At 54.4% G+C, this 21,527-nt stretch overlaps 1 protein-coding gene across 1 annotated transcript in view; it reads left to right on the top strand.

Moving 5' to 3' along the window:
• Positions 1 to 21,527, top strand: part of DLST (dihydrolipoamide S-succinyltransferase) — a gene marked incomplete at its 5' end in the record, with an annotated part of 166,900 nt that overhangs the window by 84,117 nt on the left and 61,256 nt on the right. The window contains one exon of the mRNA XM_029598424.1: positions 1,740 to 1,870. Within this exon, the coding sequence (XP_029454284.1) occupies positions 1,740 to 1,870 (131 nt within the window). The remainder of the gene's footprint in view (positions 1 to 1,739; positions 1,871 to 21,527) is intronic.

Raw genomic sequence — 21,527 nt, 5'->3', positions numbered from 1 at the left:
TCCAAGTACACTACATCTACCTGTTCACCTTTATCCACATTTTTATTAACTCCTTCAAAAAAGTGAAGCAGATTTGTGAGGCAAGACTTGCCCTGGGTAAAGCCATGCTGACTTTGTTCCATTAAACCATGTCTTTCTATATGTTAAGAAAGCTTAATGCATCATGTTTCAAGTCTAGAGAAGTGGCAACTAGGGTTGCACAAAACATTGCTACACCACATGTTTGCGGGATTACTCAGCAGTGTTCTGCAGGCCATTTATATTTTGCAGATAAACTGTCTGGGTTTCTTTCCTTGACTTCTCCATCCTTAACACAGATTCACCAGCAAACATGAACGCGAGAATCACGATCTCCAGCAGTTCCCCTGGAAACTGCTATTGGATTCAGTGTGTCTGTAATTTTATGGCTGTTTCCTTTTCCTGTGTGTGTAAAATTTGATTTCATTCTGTAAAAAGTCATGTTGTTAAGCATATTATATCTATAATAGTATCTTATATAACTATTATTTGTACCTAGCTAGTTATCCAATTAAGCTGTTCTACTGTATCAGGTCATCACAAGGCTCGCCTTAGACCACTCGTTATATGTAAACCGATGTGATATGGCAAATCGAATGCCGGTACAGAAAAATAAATAAATAAATAAATAAAACGCTGAGCCTCCACAGTGGCTGACGCTCATTGAGATCTCCCCTTTTACCTGTTTTTACACTGCCATGTCATTTGTTCTTATATTTTTATTAATATCTGTGGGAAACCGAGCGGTGTTTCCCAGGCTGCAGGCACAAAGCCTTTTCTAATACAGGTAAAACTTTATTCAAGTTACAGCATTTCAGTATAATTGGATGACTGCCTGCCTTGGCAGTCCACTTCCCACTCCCTGGGCTCTGGGTCAGCATAGATTTCCAGGAGCTGCCTCTCCTGGAGACACGGGGCCTCCTGAACACGGCTGGGCGGACTCCCCCTCTCTCTGGGGTTTTAAGGCATCTAGTCTGGTCCTGGCCATACAAGAAGGGGAACATGGGGTCCCTCCATTACAATATCAAAGGTCATGGACAAAACTGGTTCACAGTTCAGTTATATATCAGCACATATGTGTAAGATTTCCATATAACTCTAGATTAATATAATGCATTCCCCGCAGGCCCAGTCTCTGGAAGACTTTTCACGTTGTGGAGGCATTAAAAGACACCATTTTGTTTTTATTGTAAATTCTTGCACAAATTCAGGCTTCACCGTCCCCAGTAACAAATCTTCCTGCAAATCTAATCATCACATGATTAGATTTGCATCACATGAATTAAGTCTTTTATTCTGAGCCTCTCAGGAGCTCACAGAGGCTTTTCCATAGTTAATCCAACTGTGTTCAAGAGTCTTCTTCAAACCCCAGCCCATGTATGGGACTTGTTTGCTGTTGCAGTAGTTAATGTGCGAGGGCTCTCTGGCGGCAGCAGCAGGGCTTGGTTTCCCGCGATTCTCCAGGCGAGCAGATTGTGTGGCAGGAGACAGGTGCATGCCATCGATGGGAAAGGAGTCACCAGGCTGCACCGGGGACTTCACTCCAGGCGAACGCCCTGTGCGCCTCTCTTCCTCTTGTCCTGCCCCCTCCTCCCCCATTTTCCCTCTGGCACACTCCTCCTTTCCCTCCACCCCTCCTTTCTCCAGTATCGGGGGGGGGGGGGGGGGGCGGGTGCAGGAACCGTCCAGTGGATTTCATGGCCGTTTTCTTTTGTTTGCAGTAACATCCAGGAAATGAGAGCCCGGCACAAAGATGCTTTCCTAAAGAAACACAATCTGAAACTCGGCTTCATGTCCGTTTTCGTGAAAGCAGCGGCCTTTGCACTGCAGGACCAGCCTGTTGTGAATGCAGGTGAGAGTGTGAGCCGTTTCTTCCGGAGAGAGGAGGCTGATGTCTGTCTGAGCTGGAAACCTCGCTTACTTCACTAACAGATAATTACAGCCTAGATTAAAGTGACAGGAAATATAATTGTTACTCGGCTGAAGAAAGAGAGTTAAACCTTGAGCGTGCTTCTCCAGAAAGTGCCTTTCCGCACAGTGTGGGGGGAGGGAGAGGAGGACGCGAGGCTCAGTGTGCCCCGCTGAATGAGAGGAGAAGCTGCTGCTTATTAGGGTCTGCGTATTCATGTCCTATATTTTACAGTCTGCAGCAGAGCCTGACACTTGCCATGTGCGTCTTACATTGGAGTCCTCTCAGGCTCCCCCAGCCTTCGGTGTTTGGAGGGTGAGGGTGGCTAGTGCCCCCCCCCCCCCCAGCTCTGAGCTGTCATATTAGGGGATGGAGAGGTGCTGGTGCCCCCCCCCAGCTCTGAGCTGTCATATTAGGGGATGGAGAGGTGCTGGTGCCCCCCCAGCTCTGAGCTGTCATATTAGGGGATGGAGAGGTGCTGGTGCCCCCCCCCCCCCAGCTCTGAGCTGTCACATTAGGGGATGGAGAGGTGCTGGTGCCCCCCCAGCTCTGAGCTGTCACATTAGGGGATGGAGAGGTGCTGGTGCCCCCCCCAGCTCTGAGCTGTCACATTAGGGGATGGAGAGGTGCTGGTGCCCCCCCCCAGCTCTGAGCTGTCACATTAGGGGATGGAGAGGTGCTGGTGCCACGTTCCTAGCTCTGAGCTGTCACATTAGGGGATGGAGAGGTGCTGGTGCCACGTTCCTAGCTCTGAGCTGTCACATTAGGGGATGGAGAGGTGCTGGTGCCCCCCCCAGCTCTGAGCTGTCACATTAGGGGATGGAGAGGTGCTGGTGCCCCCCCCAGCTCTGAGCTGTCATATTAGGGGATGGAGAGGTGCTGGTGCCACGTTCCTAGCTCTGAGCTGTCACATTAGGGGATGGAGAGGTGCTGGTGCCCCCCCCAGCTCTGAGCTGTCACATTAGGGGATGGAGAGGTGCTGGTGCCCCCCCCAGCTCTGGGCTGTCATATTAGGGGATGGAGAGGTGCTGGTGCCACGTTCCTAGCTCTGGGCTGTCATATTAGGGGATGGAGAGGTGCTGGTGCCACGTTCCTAGCTCTGGGCTGTCATATTAGGGGATGGAGAGGTGCTGGTGCCACGTTCCCAGCTCTGGGCTGTCATATTAGGGGATGGAGAGGTGCTGGTGCCACGTTCCTAGCTCTGGGCTGTCATATTAGGGGATGGAGAGGTGCTGGTGCCACGTTCCTAGCTCTGAGCTGTCATATTAGGGGATGGAGAGAGGTGCTGGTGCCCCCCCCAGCTCTGAGCTGTCATATTAGGGGATGGAGAGGTGCTGGTGCCACGTTCCTAGCTCTGAGCTGTCACATTAGGGGATGGAGAGGTGCTGGTGCCACGTTCCTAGCTCTGAGCTGTCACATTAGGGGATGGAGAGGTGCTGGTGCCCCCCCCCCAGCTCTGAGCTGTCACATTAGGGGATGGAGAGGTGCTGGTGCCCCCCTCAGCTCTGAGCTGTCACATTAGGGGATGGAGAGGTGCTGGTGCCACGTTCCTAGCTCTGGGCTGTCATATTAGGGGATGGAGAGGTGCTGGTGCCACGTTCCTAGCTCTGAGCTGTCATATTAGGGGATGGAGAGGTGCTGGTGCCCCCCCCCCCAGCTCTGAGCTGTCACATTAGGGGATGGAGAGGTGCTGGTGCCCCCCCCAGCTCTGAGCTGTCACATTAGGGGATGGAGAGGTGCTGGTGCCACGTTCCTAGCTCTGGGCTGTCATATTAGGGGATGGAGAGGTGCTGGTGCCACGTTCCTAGCTCTGAGCTGTCATATTAGGGGATGGAGAGAGGTGCTGGTGCCCCCCCCAGCTCTGAGCTGTCATATTAGGGGATGGAGAGGTGCTGGTGCCACGTTCCTAGCTCTGAGCTGTCACATTAGGGGATGGAGAGGTGCTGGTGCCACGTTCCTAGCTCTGAGCTGTCACATTAGGGGATGGAGAGGTGCTGGTGCCACGTTCCTAGCTCTGAGCTGTCACATTAGGGGATGGAGAGGTGCTGGTGCCCCCCCCCCAGCTCTGAGCTGTCACATTAGGGGATGGAGAGGTGCTGGTGCCCCCCCCAGCTCTGAGCTGTCACATTAGGGGATGGAGAGGTGCTGGTGCCACGTTCCTAGCTCTGGGCTGTCATATTAGGGGATGGAGAGGTGCTGGTGCCACGTTCCTAGCTCTGGGCTGTCATATTAGGGGATGGAGAGGTGCTGGTGCCCCCCCCAGCTCTGAGCTGTCATATTAGGGGATGGAGAGGTGCTGGTGCCACGTTCCTAGCTCTGAGCTGTCATATTAGGGGATGGAGAGGTGCTGGTGCCACGTTCCTAGCTCTGAGCTGTCATATTAGGGGATGGAGAGGTGCTGGTGCCACGTTCCTAGCTCTGGGCTGTCATATTAGGGGATGGAGAGGTGCTGGTGCCACGTTCCTAGCTCTGGGCTGTCATATTAGGGGATGGAGAGGTGCTGGTGCCACGTTCCTAGCTCTGGGCTGTCATATTAGGGGATGGAGAGGTGCTGGTGCCACGTTCCTAGCTCTGAGCTGTCATATTAGGGGATGGAGAGGTGCTGGTGCCACGTTCCTAGCTCTGGGCTGTCACATTAGGGGATGGAGAGGTGCTGGTGCCACGTTCCTAGCTCTGAGCTGTCACATTAGGGGATGGAGAGGTGCTGGTGCCCCCCCCAGCTCTGAGCTGTCATATTAGGGGATGGAGAGGTGCTGGTGCCACGTTCCTAGCTCTGAGCTGTCATATTAGGGGATGGAGAGGTGCTGGTGCCACGTTCCTAGCTCTGGGCTGTCACATTAGGGGATGGAGAGGTGCTGGTGCCCCCCCCAGCTCTGAGCTGTCACATTAGGGGATGGAGAGGTGCTGGTGCCCCCCCCAGCTCTGAGCTGTCATATTAGGAGATGGAGAGGTGCTGGTGCCCCCCCCAGCTCTGAGCTGTCACATTAGGGGATGGAGAGGTGCTGGTGCCCCCCCCAGCTCTGAGCTGTCATATTAGGAGATGGAGAGGTGCTGGTGCCCCCCCCAGCTCTGAGCTGTCACATTAGGGGATGGAGAGGTGCTGGTGCCCCCCCCAGCTCTGAGCTGTCATATTAGGGGATGGAGAGGGGCTGGTGCCCCCCCCAGCTCTGAGCTGTCATATTAGGGGATGGAGAGGTGCTGGTGCCCCCCCCAGCTCTGAGCTGTCACATTAGGGGATGGAGAGGTGCTGGTGCCCCCCCCAGCTCTGAGCTGTCATATTAGGAGATGGAGAGGTGCTGGTGCCCCCCCCAGCTCTGAGCTGTCACATTAGGGGATGGAGAGGTGCTGGTGCCCCCCCCAGCTCTGAGCTGTCATATTAGGGGATGGAGAGGTGCTGGTGCCCCCCCCCAGCTCTGAGCTGTCATATTAGGGGATGGAGAGGTGCTGGTGCCCCCCCCCCCCAGCTCTGAGCTGTCACATTAGGGGATGGAGAGGTGCTGGTGCCCCCCCAGCTCTGAGCTGTCACATTAGGGGATGGAGAGGTGCTGGTGCCCCCCCCCCCAGCTCTGAGCTGTCACATTAGGGGATGGAGAGGTGCTGGTGCCCCCCCAGCTCTGAGCTGTCACATTAGGGGATGGAGAGGTGCTGGTGCCCCCCCCAGCTCTGAGCTGTCATATTAGGGGATGGAGAGGTGCTGGTGCCCCCCCCAGCTCTGAGCTGTCATATTAGGGGATGGAGAGGTGCTGGTGCCCCCCCCCAGCTCTGAGCTGTCACATTAGGGGATGGAGAGGTGCTGGTGCCCCCCCCAGCTCTGAGCTGTCATATTAGGGGATGGAGAGAGGTGCTGGTGCCCCCCCCCCCCAGCTCTGAGCTGTCATATTAGGGGATGGAGAGGTGCTGGTGCCCCCCCCAGCTCTGAGCTGTCATATTAGGGGATGGAGAGGTGCTGGTGCCACGTTCCTAGCTCTGAGCTGTCATATTAGGGGATGGAGAGGTGCTGGTGCCACGTTCCTAGCTCTGAGCTGTCATATTAGGGGATGGAGAGGTGCTGGTGCCATGTTCCTAGCTCTGAGCTGTCATATTAGGGGATGGAGAGGTGCTGGTGCCACGTTCCTAGCTCTGAGCTGTCACATTAGGGGATGGAGAGGTGCTGGTGCCACGTTCCTAGCTCTGAGCTGTCATATTAGGGGATGGAGAGGTGCTGGTGCCACGTTCCTAGCTCTGAGCTGTCACATTAGGGGATGGAGAGGTGCTGGTGCCACGTTCCTAGCTCTGAGCTGTCATATTAGGGGATGGAGAGGTGCTGGTGCCCCCCCCAGCTCTGAGCTGTCATATTAGGGGATGGAGAGAGGTGCTGGTGCCCCCCCCCCCAGCTCTGAGCTGTCATATTAGGGGATGGAGAGGTGCTGGTGCCCCCCCCCCCAGCTCTGAGCTGTCACATTAGGGGATGGAGAGGTGCTGGTGCCCCCCCCAGCTCTGAGCTGTCATATTAGGGGATGGAGAGGTGCTGGTGCCCCCCCCAGCTCTGAGCTGTCACATTAGGGGATGGAGAGAGGTGCTGGTGCCATGTTCCTAGCTCTGAGCTGTCATATTAGGGGATGGAGAGGTGCTGGTGCCACGTTCCTAGCTCTGGGCTGTCATATTAGGGGATGGAGAGGTGCTGGTGCCACGTTCCTAGCTCTGAGCTGTCATATTAGGGGATGGAGAGGTGCTGGTGCCACGTTCCTAGCTCTGAGCTGTCATATTAGGGGATGGAGAGGTGCTGGTGCCATGTTCCTAGCTCTGGGCTGTCATATTAGGGGATGGAGAGAGGTGCTGGTGCCACGTTACTAGCTCTGAGCTGTCATATTAGGGGATGGAGAGGTGCTGGTGCCACGTTCCTAGCTCTGGGCTGTCATATTAGGGGATGGAGAGGTGCTGGTGCCACGTTACTAGCTCTGGGCTGTCATATTAGGGGATGGAGAGGTGCTGGTGCCACGTTCCTAGCTCTGGGCTGTCATATTAGGGGATGGAGAGGTGCTGGTGCCACGTTACTAGCTCTGGGCTGTCATATTAGGGGATGGAGAGGTGCTGGTGCCACGTTCCTAGCTCTGAGCTGTCATATTAGGGGATGGAGAGGTGCTGGTGCCACGTTACTAGCTCTGGGCTGTCATATTAGGGGATGGAGAGGTGCTGGTGCCCCCCCCAGCTCTGAGCTGTCATATTAGGGGATGGAGAGGTGCTGGTGCCATGTTCCTAGCTCTGAGCTGTCACATTAGGGGATGGAGAGGTGCTGGTGCCACGTTACTAGCTCTGAGCTGTCATATTAGGGGATGGAGAGGTGCTGGTGCCACGTTACTAGCTCTGAGCTGTCATATTAGGGGATGGAGAGGTGCTGGTGCCACGTTCCTAGCTCTGGGCTGTTTTGCGGCAGAGCTATTCTGCATACCACACCACGCCACCTGCACCATCCTGGAGGAGGGGATGTGTCCACGCCTCACCTGGTACTGGCACCATGCCGCAGCCTTGTTTTTGCTGTCTCTGTGCTGTGGTCAGAGGCTCATGAGACTGTGGTTGAAAGTGCGACTTTGCCTCCTGCCAGAGTGGTTTCTAATTCACAGCTTTTGTATTTTTCCTCTCGGTTGTGAGGGCTGTGCAGAAACCACAGCGCATGCCTTAAGCTGAAGAGGCTTTAGTTTCCTGCCATATTCCCTTTCTACTCTCGCTGAAATGACCTTTGTGGTCCCTCTCCATGTCAGGGTCTTTGGGGCTGAGAAGAGGAAGTGAATTCAGCTTTAATGTCTACCCTCCACCCGCCTTACTCGGTGTACAGAGAGCCGCTGTTTCCAGATTTCGTATGATGCCTCACAATATCGCATGCAAAAGAATAATGCAAAACCATTCAGAATTAGAAAAGGTGGGGCAGTGACAATTTGAGAGAGATCAGATTTTAAACCAGTAGCAGAGAACCTTGGACATGAAAAGAGAGTTGATTGCAGGGAAATAATGCTCGAAGACAAAAAACCAGGAGAATACCTGTTTTGGTGCAAAGGTTACTGAGAAGAGTACACAACTGAGAGCAAAGAGAGCAGTCAGTGCTGGGAAAAGTCACAGGTCACATAGAGAGGCACAGTTTAATGGGACAGAGCCAACACGGATTTAACCAAGGTAAGTCTTGCCTCACAAATCTGCTACACTTTTTTTTCCAGAAAGGCATGAATAAACATGCGAGTCGTGAGTCAGCTGATATAGTGTATCTGGTTTTTCAGAAAGTGTTTGACAAAGTCCCTTATGCGAGACTCTTGAGGAAATTAAAAAGTCATGGTATAGGAGCCAATATCCTTTTGTGGACTGGTAACTGGTTAAAAAGACAGGAAACAGAGGGCAAGACCAAATGGGGAAGAGTGAATAGTGCAGTGCCCCAGGAATCTGCATTGGGACCTGTTCTGCTTAACGTATTCATAAATGTTCTGGAAAAGGGAGCAGCAAGTCAGCTGATCAGATTTGCAGTTGTTAGGACAAGCAAGTCTTCACACATGGGTGATATCATTAGATGGAGCCCGGCATGGAAAACGTCTGTCAAAGTTTCTAGAACTTTAAGAACATAAGAACATGTCATGTTGGGTCAAATCAAGGGTCCATGAAGCCCAGCATCCTGTTTCCAACAGTGGCCAATCCAGGCCATAAGAACCTGGCAAGTACCCAAAAACTAAGAAGTTCCCTGTACGTACCAGGATCAGTCCAGACTGCTGGGTTATGCCTCCCGTCCAGCAGATGGAGTCAGAGAGAAACTGAAAAGGCACCACTGATATACCCTGCGATCCTTCAGTATATCTCTGACTCCAGCAGATGAGAGAGCATAACCTGCGTTCCTGATCTCCTGTAAATTGGGGAGGGGTTGTCCCTATCAGGTTTGACTTAAGATTTTCTGAGGAATCCTGTGACTAGATCAATGTAATTTTCTGACTGTTAATAGGAGCAATAGCAGGCAAGGCAGGGCTCTGCCCTACAGCCTTTTCCCGGAGTTTTTTTCTCTCTTCCCTGCCCAGTGAGAGGAGGGGAGAATTAATCGGTGGGCCGGTCACTCTCCCTCTCCGCCTCCTGAGAAGTTTCATTCCTCGGAGAAGTTAGTCAGACGGGGATACTACACCCTCTGCAGGCTCCACTGTAAATTTGTCTTGTGAGGTATTTACATAGCTGCCGGTAGCAGTGCTATACAGGTTTAAAAAAAAAAAAAAAAAACGAGGTAATTTTTAATTTTAATTTTAATTTCCCTCTGCCTGCCTTACTCACTGTGGTCTCCGGAAGGGGTGGCTTGTCACCCAGTCCCTTTTCGCGCCGTTTTTGTGCCGTTTTCTTCTTAAAAAAAAAAAAAAAAAAATGCCCAGAGGAACAGTTTGTGCTGCATGTGGGGAGCCGGGCCGCCAGCTCTCCCGCGAGGGCCTTTGCTCCCGGTGCCTTCCCGGGGGTGAGGGCTCCTCGCGGGGGTCAGCCGCGGCCGGGAGCGCTCCCTCACCGCAACTTGGGACACGGTCAGCGTCGGGCAAAACGCGGCGGTCCTCGCTGCCGGTACCAGGGGCGGCGGCCAATTTGGAAAATTCGGCGGCCATTTTAGGAGAGCCTAATAGCGATGCCGTTTCGTCTGAGGAGGGAGAGGACATCCCGCCACTGTCCCCACTGGACCTTAGCCCCCACCGACCCCGCGGTTTATCGGGGCTTCTAGATTTGCCACCTATGGGAGCCAAGGGAGGTTCTTTAAAGAGACCTCATCCATTTACCTCACAGTTTGTTCTTTTGCTCCACAAGGCCTATATGGAGGCCGAAGCTGAATGGGAACAGGGTGCTCCTGCCCCAGATAAACGTGGCAAAATCTCTACTACCTTGGGAGGGGACCCAAATCCGGGCCCTCCTCCTCCTCCTAAACCTTTAAGGCATGTAGCTCCGGACCCTATTTCACCGGACCCGCCCGTTCCGGATTCTGGTACGGAGGTGGGGGGTACGGACCCAGCTGACCCAGTTGAGGGGGACGATCCTCTCATACTTCGGTTATTTCATAAAGAAGAATTAGATCCCTTGATCATTCATGTTCTTCAAGAACTAAGAATTCCGATACCCCAGATTGAAACGAATTCCCAGCCAGGGGATTTTGAGTTAGATGGGCTTCGCACACCCTCACATGCTTTTCCTTTTCACAATAAATTGTTTCAGCTTGTATCCAAGGAATGGGATAATCCGGAGGCAACTCTGAGAGTCAGCCGCGCTATGGATAAGCTTTACCCACTCCCTGCTGATTCTTTGGAGCTCCTTAGGGTGCCAAAGGTGGATTCGGCGGTCACTGCCATGGCTAAACATACCACCATCTCCGTAACTGGGGGTACGGCCCTTAAGGATCTTCAAGATCGGAAATTGGAGATGTTGCTTAAGCGAATCTTTGAGGTTTCAGCATTGGGAGTACGGGCGGCCGTTTGCAGTTGTATGGTACAAAGGGCTACCCTTCGCTGGGTACAACAGATGTTGACATCTCAGGATCTGCCTCCGGGGGAAGCTGAGCAAGCAAATCGCATAGAATCCGCGGTGGCCTACGCCGCAGTTCCCTGTACGTACCTGGATCAGTCCAGACAGTGGGTTATGTCCCCAATCCAGCAGATGGAGTCAGCACAAGCTTTGAGGGGGCGTATCCATATATACTACTACCCCCTCTGCAGGAGTCCAGTATCTTCTGACTCCAGCAGATGCGAGTAGGGGAATCAGGCTTCCCCTCCTTTTCCTTCACTTTCTTGCTTGATTATGGCTTGTTGTTGTCTTTTTCTGTGGATCAAGTTTGTATCAAGTTTGTATTAAGTTTAAAAAAAAAAAAAAAAAGGCAGAGTTCTTTCAACTCCTGGGGAGTGGCTTATCTTCCTTGTCTCTTCTCTGCGGCCTTGCTGTTATTTCTCGTTGCAGCCAGGGGTAAGTTTGTTTTTCCTTTGTAGTTTTTTCCTTTACAGCTCAGCCCCCGGTGCCCGCGAAAGCCGGTGGAGCCGGCCTCTTCGCTCTTTACTCCCTCACCTGCGGCCATTTTACAGCTCCTCATGGGCTGCTGAGCCATTTAGGGAAAGATGTCTGGGGCGGGTCGTGTGGCCAGGAAGGCCCCCCCGCGGCACCCTCCTCTATTTTCAGACAGCGGGCAGTGCGGGCCGACCGGGCCCCCCCGCAGCGGCGCCTTTGTGCGCGTGGCCCCCCCCGTGGCTTTTTCTTTTCTCCTGCAGCGATCCCGATGCCGCGGGCCGTCCCGCTGTGCGGCCTGCGGAGACCCGGGGTCCCGGATTTCCCGGGAGGGCATCTGTGCACGATGCCTTCCCGGGGGGGAAGGTACCTCACAGTCCCTGACTGATTTCTCTTTTTTGCCCGGGCGGTGCGGGCCGGCCACTCCGCCATTTTTGGCGGGAACGGCGGCCATTTTACATTCTGAGCGCCCTGAGGCGCAGGCCACGAGGGGGAACGGATCCCTGGAGGCCACGAGGGAGAACGGATCCCTGGAGGACTCTACCAGCGGGGGTGTTCCCCCGATTTTGGTGCAGGAACCAAGCACCCAGAGCCAGGGAGCAGGAACCACGCCGCCCCCGAAGCGCACCCGAGCAGGCCGGGGTTCTCTCCGGAGTTTATCCTGCTCATGCATACCGCTTATCTGCAGGGGCTGGAAGCACCTGTGGGACCCCCCCCCTCCTAAGATCCCTCGGATGTCGCCCTCGACGCCGGCCCCCCCCCGACCCTCCGGGAGTGGGGGCCTCCCGCCTTCCTACCCGGGTCCGATCCACGCCCGCGGCAGTGGGGGCAGTGCCAGACCCAGCGGGACATGGACTTGACCTCCTGGACGGGGGACAAGGGGACGGCACACAGGAGGGGGATGATCCGCGTACCCTACGCCTCTTCCAGAGGGAAGAGCTGGACGACCTCATCCCGCAGATCATCCAAGAATTAGATTTGGATCCGCCACCAGACCCGCCTGCCCCAGTAGCTCCCGCTGTCGTCACTTCTTCAAGGAAGGGAGATCCTGTCCTGGCGGCACTCCGGCCGAGGGCTCGGGCTTTTCCCATTCATGACTCGTTTTTACAACTTCTCACCAGGGAATGGGACACCCCGGAGGCCTCCCTGAAGAGCAGCCGGGCTATGGAAAAGCTGTACCCGCTCCCCGAAGATTTTCTGGACCTCATCAAGGTCCCAAAGGTGGACTCCGCAGTGTCGGCGGTCACGAAGAGGACGACTATCCCAGTGACGGGAGGTGCGGCGTTGCGGGACACACAGGATCGTAAGTTGGAAGTTTTCCTTAAGCGGGTTTTCGAGGTCTCCGCTGTGGGTATGCGGGCGGTGATGTGCAGTTCGCTTGCCCAGCGGGCTAGTCTCCTTCACGTCTCAGAACCTGCCGTCCGATGAGGCTGCCCAGGCAGATCGGCTAGAAGCCGCAGTGGCGTATGGGGCGGACGCCTCGTACGACCTTTTTCGGGTCCTCACAAGATCCATGGTTTCGGTAGTGGCAGCACGACGACTACTGTGGCTACGCAATTGGGCGTCTGATACGTCCTCTAAGTCCAGTCTGGGCTCTCTTCCCTTCAGGGGCAAGTTCCTCTTCGGGGAGGATTTGGACCAGATCATCAAGTCCCTGGGGGAGAACGCTGTTCATCGGCTGCCGGAGGATAGGTTTCGACCATCCAGAGCGTTTTCTTCTTCTGCGGACCAGAGCCAGAGCGCAACGGCGCTACAGGGGCTACAGACAGACGGGCTCCCGGCCATCCGCCCCCAGGTCTCAGCCCTGGTTGCGCGCCTTCCGCGGGCATCGGCCCGCACGCACTACTCCCGGAACCGGGAACCCCTATACCAAGTCTTCACAATGATGCCAGTCTCGCCCACTCCCCTGTCCCCAGGATTGGGGACCGACTAACGTATTTCTAAGCGGAGTGGGCACGGATCACCTCGGACCAGTGGGTCCTGGATACCATAAAACACGGCTACGCATTGGAATTTGTCCGCCCCCCGCAGGGAAGGTTCATCTTTTCCCCCTGTGGCTCGGACCTCAAGAGAGGAGCGGTGCAGCTGACTCTGGACAGACTCCGGGAGATAGGCGCTACTGCGCCCGTGCCCTTCGGAGAGGTGGGCTCGGGCCACTATTCCATCTATTTCGTCGTACCAAAGAAGGACGGTTCCTTCCGGCCTATCCTAGTCCTCAAGGAAGTCAACAAATCCCTTCGAGTCGTTCGGTTCCGCATGGAAACGCTCCGGTCAGTGATTGCGGCGGTGCATCGGGGGGAGTTCCTCGCCTCCCTGGACTTAACGGAGGCCTACCTGCACATTCCCATCCGCCCGGACCACCACAGTTTCCTTCGTTTCAAAATTCTGGACCAGCATTTTCAGTTCACGGCTCTCGCGTTTGGATTGGCGCCGGCGCTGCACACCTTCACCAAGATCATGGTAGTTGTGGCGGCAGCTCTCCGAAAGGAGGGCATCTTGGTTCATCCTTACCTGGACGATTGGCTCCTCCGGGCGAAGTCATTCGATCATGGACGCTCAGCGGTGACTCGAGTAGTACGGTTTCTACATTCCCTGGGATGGGTAGTGAACTTCTCCAAGAGCTCCCTCATGCCCTCGCAACGCTTGGGTTTTTTTTGGGGGCAACTTTCGACACCCTACTGGGCAAAGTTTTTCTGCGCCAGGACAAAGCTCAATCCTTGCGGGATCACACACGACGGTTCTCTGCGTTAACCAGAGCCCACCTCCTGGGACTACCTGCAACTCCTGGGAGTGATGGGGTCCACCATCGACCTTGTACCTTGGGCTTTCGCGCACCTCAGGACCTTACAGTGGGCGCTCTTCTCCCGTTGGAAATCAGTATTGCAGGACTATCAGATGATTCTCCCGCTCCCACAGAATGCCAGGGACAGTCTGGGCTGGTGGTTGGATCCGCCGAACCTGGCCCGTGGCATGTCCCTCGATCTGCCAAATTGGGTGGTGGTGACCACCTATGCCAGTCTAGCAGGCTGGGGTGCAGTCTGCGATCGAAGCGCCACGCAGGGGATGTGGTCCACGGTGGAGGCGAAGTGGTCAATCAACCGTCTGGAAACCAGAGCGGTCCGGCTAGCTCTGCGACATTTCCTCCCGCTTCTTCGGAACCGAGAAGTCAGAATCCTATCGGACAACGCTACCACCGTGGTCTACATCAACCGACAAGGAGGCACGCGCAGCCCGCAGGTCGCGCTCGAGGCGGCGCTGCTGATGCAATGGGCGGAGCGTCATCTCGTCCGGCTAGCGGCCTCGCACGTCGCCGGTGTGGACAACGTCCACGTGGACTTCCTCAGTCGTCAACTGCTGGACCCGGAGAGTGGTCTCTCTCCGACAAAGCAATGCAACTTCTCGTCCATCGGTGGGGGGCCCCCCACTTGGATCTGATGGCGTCCGCTCTCAACGCCAAGGCTCCACGCTTCTTCAGTCGCCGGAGAGAGCGCGTAGGGAGTGGATGCCCTGGTCCTCCCGTGGCCGCCATATCTTTCTTTTCCACCATGGCCCCTGGTGGGCAGGATGCTCCGCAGAATAGAAAGCCATCAGGGGACCGTGGTTTTCGTCACCCCAGAATGGCCCAGGCAACCCTGGTTTGCGGACCTGCTACAGCTGGTGATCGACAGGTCAATCAGGCTGGGGCACCTCCCCCAGCTCCTACATCAGGGCCCGGTATTTTTCGAGCAGGCAGAACTCTTCTGTCTTGCAGCCTGGCTTTTGAGAGGCGCCGCCTCCGGCGTCGGGGCTACCTGGAGGCGGTAGTATCCACGCTATTGCGGGCACGAAAGACATCGGCCTATGTTCGAGTCTGGAAGGTGTTCGAGCTGTGGTGTACCAGCCAGGCCACGAGACCCGCTAAGGCTTCTGTACCTCAGATCCTTCAGTTTCTACAGGCGGGGGTGGAAAAAGGGCTCGCCTATAATTCACTACGGGTTCAGGTGGCCGCCCTTGGTTCGCTGTTGAGCGATGGGGGGCTCTCTTCTACAGCATCCTGACATTGCTCGTTTCTCAAGGGTGTCAAGCATATGCGTCCTCCGTTACGGGACCCTTGTCCCTCCTGGAGTCTTAACCTTGTGCTTTGCTCCCTGTCGGGACCACCGTTCGAGCCGCTGCGCAGCGCAACGATAAAGGATCTCACTCTCAAGACTGTATTTCTTGTGACCATCTGTTCCGCTCGACGCATCTCGGAGATGCAGGCTCTGTTGTGTAGAGAGCCCTATCTCCGTTTCTCCGACTCTGGAGTTTCGCTTCGCACCGTTCCCTCCTTCCTTCCGAAGGTGGTTTTCTGCATTCCATGTGAACCAGACGGTGGAGTTGCTGTCCTTCTCTTCCTCAGAGCCGAAGTCTCTCCGTCTCTTGAATGTCAAGCGCACTCTGCGCCTCTATCTGGAGGCTACAAATGAGTTCCGAACCTCTTGACCATCTCTTTGTACTCTGGGCCGGTCCTAAGAAGGGGTCTCAGGCCTCGAAGACTACCATTGCCAGATGGCTGAAGGCCGGCATTGCTGCTTCTTACATTGGGGCGGGTCGGACTCCCCCACCCGGAATCGTAGCGCATTCTACACGTTCTCAGGCGGCTTCCTGGGCGGAGGTTCGCTCGGTATCCTCGCAGGAAATTTGTAGGGCAGCCACCTGGAAATCGTTACACACGTTCTCGAGGCACTATCGTCTGCACCTCGCCTCTTCGGTCTCTGGACACTTTGGCGAGCAGGTTCTCCGAGCAGGCCTCGCAGGACCCCACCCGATTTAGGGAAGCTTGGGTACATCCCACTGTCTGGACTGATCCAGGTACGTACAGGGAAAAGAAAATTATTATTTACCTGCTAATTTTCGTTCCTGTAGTACCATGGATCAGTCCAGACGCCCACCGCGTTTGGGTTCTTGATCCTGCTCAGCTCTGCGCTGCTTCTTGCTCGCAGTGTTCTGTGTCTTCACAGTTGTTTCTTTTCGCTGTTTTTCACAGCTCCCTACAAGTTGGTAGGATGTTTGCAGTTACTTGTTTGCGGTTACAATTGTTTTCATTATCTGTTTCCACAAACTTGATCCTTCGGGGGTTTCTACTCGGGCTTTGATATACTCGATACTGAACTCCTGCAGAGGGGGTAGTAGTATATATGGATACGCCCCCTCAAAGCTTGTGCTGACTCCATCTGCTGGATTGGGGACATAACCCACTGTCTGGACTGATCCATGGTACTACAGGAACGAAAATTAGCAGGTAAATAATAATTTTCTTATGCCTTCTATGATCTTCTCCGCACTTCGGCACGGTCTATGTCTTCAGCAGTGTCGGCACGGCAGTTACTCTGGCTGCGCCACTGGGCAGCAGACTCTTCCTCCAAGGCCCAACTCGGTTCCTTTCCTTTTCGGGGCAAACTATTATTTGGCACCGAGTTAGAAGACCTTATTCGATCTTTGGGGGAGAATAAGGTGTTCAAGTTGCCAGAGGACAAGCCGAGATTTTTTCGTCCTTCGGGTACCTTTCGCGGGCGATTTCGCGGGCAGCGCCGTTTTTGATCGGGGAGGGGTTCCTCTTACGCTGCAAGACAGCCGTCTACGCGTTCCCAAGCATGGACTCCTTCCTTTCGTGGTAGAAGGCCGGCCCGCGCAGGGGCGTCTCATACCTTCGCCACCTCTAAGGCGGCTCAATGAAGGGACGCAGGTCCATTCCTCCGTCCCGGAGGTCGGAGAACGACTCTCTTACTTTCGGGAGGAATGGGCCGCAATTACCACCGACCAATGGGTCCTCGACATTATAACTCACGGATACGCCTTAGATTTTGCACGGCCCCTGTGCGATTTGTTCCTTATCTCTCCCAGCGGTTCTCTGGTAAAACAACAGTGGATTGCTCAAACCCTGCAGCGGTTGCAGTCGCTGGGAGCAATAGTGCCAGTACCGCCCGCCGAACAACGCACAGGCCGTTATTCCATCTATTTCATCGTTCCCAAAAAGGAGGGCACATTCCGGCCTATTCTGGATCTCAAGCGGGTCAACAAGGCATTGCGCATTCCGCGGTTTCGGATGGAGACCCTGCGCTCAGTCATCGCTGCGGTCCACAAAGGAGAGTATTTGGCTTCCTTAGATCTCACAGAGGCTTACTTGCACATAGGAATACAAGAGTTCCATCAACGATTTCTCCGCTTTATGGTCCTGGGATCTCATTTCCAGTTCTGTGCCCTTCCGTTTGGACTGGCGACCGCTCCGAGAGTATTCACCAAGGTAATGGTGGTGGTGGCAGCGAGCCTCCGGAGGGACGGAGTATTGGTCCACCCGTATTTGGACGACTGGCTCATTCGGGTGAAATCGCGTCGTCTCTGCGAAGCCGCAATTCAGACAGTACTCCACCGACTACACTCCTTGGGTTGGGTAGTCAATTATCCCAAGAGCCAACTGATTCCCTCCCAGAATTTGGAATTTCTGGGCGCCTCGTTCGATACAAGAGTAGGAAAAGTTTTCCTGCCACAGGCAAGGATGGAGCGTCTGATGGTGCACGTTCGTCGTCTCCTAGCCCTTCCCTTGCCAGTGGTATGGGATTATTTACAGGTTCTTGGTTATATGGCGTCCACCCTGGATTTGGTTCCGTGGTCTTTTGCGCATATGCGGCCGCTACAGAGGGCGCTTCTGTCGCGTTGGGATCCCAAATCAGAGGAGTTTCAGATACCTTTGCCACTCCTTCACCCAGCAAGGACCAGTCTACAATGGTGGTTGGATCCGGTCCACTTGCTCCAAGGCATCGATTTGGAACCACCCCAATGGATTATTGTCACGACCGATGCCAGTCTGACAGGGTGGGGAGCAGTCTGTCAGTCTCAGTCCGCTCAGGGACGTTGGACGCTTTCTCAGGCCAAGTGGTCTATCAATCGTTTGGAAACCAGGGCGGTTCGCCTAGCGTTACAGCACTTCCTGCCTTTGATTCGGAACAGAGCAGTTCGGGGTTTGTCCGACAATGCAACCACGGTGGCGTATATAAATCGGCAAGGCGGTACAAGGAGTCTTCCGGTAGCAACCGAAGCCAGCCAATTGATGGATTGGGCAGAGAAGCACCTGTCTCGGATTGCAGCGTCGCACATCGCCGGGGTCGACAACATTCAAGCAGACTATCTCAGCCGGCAGCGACTAGATCCGGGAGAGTGGGAATTATCTACCGAGGCACTCAGACTCATCAGTCACCGGTGGGGGACCCCCCGGTTGGACCTCATGGCGACTCGTTCGAATGCCAAGGCAGCTCGCTTCTTCAGTCGCAGAAGGGAACACGGGTCGGAAGGCGTGGACGCGCTAGTTCTTCCCTGGCCCGCGCAAGTTCTTCTGTACGTGTTTCCACCGTGGCCATTGGTGGGAAAAATATTGCGTCGGATCAAATCCCACACAGGACCCGTCGTTCTAGTAGCTCCGGAGTGGCCAAGGAGGCCATGGTTCGCTGACCTCATCAACCTAGCGGTGGACGGCCCCTTGCGTCTCGGTCATCTGCCTCGGCTCCTACGGCAGGGTCCAGTATTTTTCGACCAGGCCGATCGCTTTTGTCTAGCGGCTTGGCTTATGAGAGGCGGCAATTGAGAAAGAGGGGATATTCTGAGTCGGTCATTACTACTCTTCTACAGGCTCGGAAGCCCTCTACCTCGGTTGCTTATGTCAGGGTATGGAAAGTTTTTGACTCTTGGTGCCAGGGTTTGAAAGTGTCGTCGCGGCAGGCTACGGTCTCTCATATTCTGGCTTTTTTGCAGGAGGGTCTAAAGAAAGGTTTGTCCTATAATTCTCTTCGTGTGCAGGTGGCAGCCTTAGGCTGTTACCGCGGTAAACTTGACGGACTTTCCATTGCCATGCACCCGGACGTTGCACGATTTTTAAAAGGAGTTAAACATTTGCGACCTCCGGTACGCCCTATCTGTCCTTCTTGGAGTTTAAATTTGGTTCTCCGGGGTCTATGCACTTCTCCGTTTGAACCGCTACGAAGGGCTACTCTCAAAGATCTCACTCTCAAAACAGTTTTTCTCGTCGCTATTTGTTCTGCTCGCAGAATCTCTGAACTTCAGGCGTTGTCTTGTAGAGAACCTTTTCTCCGTATTTCTGATTCGGGGGTTTCTCTGCGTACCGTTCCTTCCTTTTTGCCTAAGGTAGTTTCCGCCTTTCACGTCAACCAGACTGTGGACCTACCGGCCTTTGCGGTGGACGGTGCTGAAGTGTCTCGGCACCGGAGCTTCGCAGGTTGGATGTTCGAAGGACACTCTTACGGTACCTGGACATCACCAACCCCTTTCGGTTGTCTGATCATCTTTTTGTCTTGTGGAGTGGTCCAAAGAAAGGGAATAAAGCTTCCAAGGCTACTATAGCCCGCTGGTTGAAGGAGGCGATTGTTGCTACTTACATTTCTCAAGGTCGCGCCATTCCAGACGGTCCTTAAGGCTCATTCTCTGCGTTCCCAAGCGGCGTCTTGGGCAGAGAGTGGTTTATTATTCCTCTCCAGGAAATTTGCCGGGCGGCTACTTGGAAGTCGTGCAACACTTTTGCTAGACATTACCGATTGGACGTCCGCGCTCCGCCGGTAGACTCGTTTGGCAGTGGTGTGCTTCGTGCGGGACTGTCAGGATCCCACCCCGTTTAGGGCCGCTTGGGTACTTCCCAGCAGTCTGGACTGATCCTGGTACTGTACAGGGAAAGGAAAAATTATGTCTTACCTGATAATTTTCGTTCCTGTAGTACCAAGGATCAGTCCAGACGCCCGCCCATGTCAGTGGCAGAGTCCCGCGTCTGTCGTGTTTTCATTTTCAGATTCCATTGTTTTTTCCGAGCACTTGTTCTATTTTTCATATGGTTATGTTTCATGGCTTTTGCCTGGTTTCCTCGTTTTCCACATGTTCATATTTATCTTGATCTAGTCACAGAGTTGCCATTGTTCCTAAATTCATACTGCTTTGTTATGGATTATACTGAAGGATCGCAGGGGGCGCACCAGGGTATATGAGTGGTGCCTTTTCAGTTTCTCTCTGACTCCCATCTGCTGGACGGGAGGCATAACCCAGCAGTCTGGACTGATCCTTGGTACTACAGGAACGAAAATTATCAGGTAAGAACATAATTTTCCTATCCCATGTAACCATTGCTAATAGCAGTGGCTATTCTCTAAGTGAACTTAATAGCAGGTAATGGACTTCTCCTCCAAGAACTTATCCAATCCTTTTTTAAACACAGCTATACTAACTGCACTAACCTCATCCTCTGGCAACAAATTCCAGAGTTTAATTGTGCGTTGAGTGAAAAAGAACTTTCTCCGATTAGTTTTAAATGTGCCCCATGCTAACTTCATGGAGTGCCCCCTAGTCTTTCTACTATCCGAAAGAGTAAATAACCGAGTCACATCTACCCCTTCTAGACCTCTCATGATTTTAAACACCTCCATCATATCCCAGCATGCTCTAATCCACGTGGCCACGTGGAGTCCCTCTTCAGTCTCTTCTTTTCCATGGAGCTGTTTGCCTTGCGGTTTTTTGGAGCTCTGCTCTTTAGAGTCTTTTCTCAGTACTTATGTCGGTATTTTTCTGCACTGGGTCCCCCTTCCCCTGTCGGTGCTTCAGGGTGGCATGGTCAGTTTTCTGTACCTTCTGTGCGATCGATTCCCGATGCTGTTCTTGGTATCTGTCAATCATCGACTGCTCTGGCTCTTTTTCATGGCGTCAGGTTTTCGCTGATGTCCCCAGTCTATCATAGATCTGCATGACGTCTGCATCCTCTGTCTGGGGGCGGCGCACGACGACTGGTGTCGGGTTTGATTTGATAAAATGGAAAAACTCTTTGGGTCAAAAAATCTGACCCTGCAACTTCAGCATCAGGCGCCTCTACTCCCAAGGACCGTGGTGAGCCAATGGAGCTGCTTCCTTCGGTGCCCACTCCCCTTTCGGCACCCTGTTGTGTACCAGGTATCAGGAGATAGGCATTCTCTAGCGTCTTGCTGCCCCCAAAGCGCGGAGAGCAGGCATTGACTTCCATCATACCCGGGATTCTGGGCATTCCCCACCAATATTGGTGCCGGGTATCGAGACTCTTCCTGCTCCTCCTCCCTCCTTCCTTCCTTTGGCAGATTTTGAGGAGGAGCTGGACCGCAGGGTGCAACAGGTGGTGTTCCAAGCCCTTCAGGGCATCGAACTGCCAGCTCTACCGGTGCCCCCGGCATCCGAGCCTGCCCTTGCAATGCTGGTGCCACTGCTAGAGCGACTCGACATTCTCTTGGGCGTTCTGCTGACACAGCCACCATCAGCACCCAGGGGTCTCTCGATGCCCCAGTGGCCGCTGAGTCCTCCTCCATCTGGACTCATCCCCATTATGGATTCCTCGAAGGAGGATGATGCCTCCCATCCAGTGGCACCATCGCTGCCAGTACCACTTTCACTGTTGCCGGTCCGGTTCCTGGTGCCTTAGGGCCCCTGGTGCCTTCGAGGCCATCGGTGGTCCCCGGTCCATTGGTGCCATCAGTGCCTTTGGCTTCAAGGCTGTGGGTCTCAGGCAGGGGACTTCAGTGAGGAGGAAGTCCCATATGATCCCTGGGAAGATGATACCTCTGAGTCTTCCTCGCAAGGCTCTGCAGACATCCACTTGGATCCA

This window comes from Rhinatrema bivittatum, chromosome 4 (assembly GCF_901001135.1).
Source record: "Rhinatrema bivittatum chromosome 4, aRhiBiv1.1, whole genome shotgun sequence".
NCBI classification, from domain to species: Eukaryota; Metazoa; Chordata; class Amphibia; order Gymnophiona; family Rhinatrematidae; genus Rhinatrema; species Rhinatrema bivittatum.
Note: the sequence above shows the minus strand (reverse complement) of the source record. Positions and strands in the feature narration are given on the sequence as shown.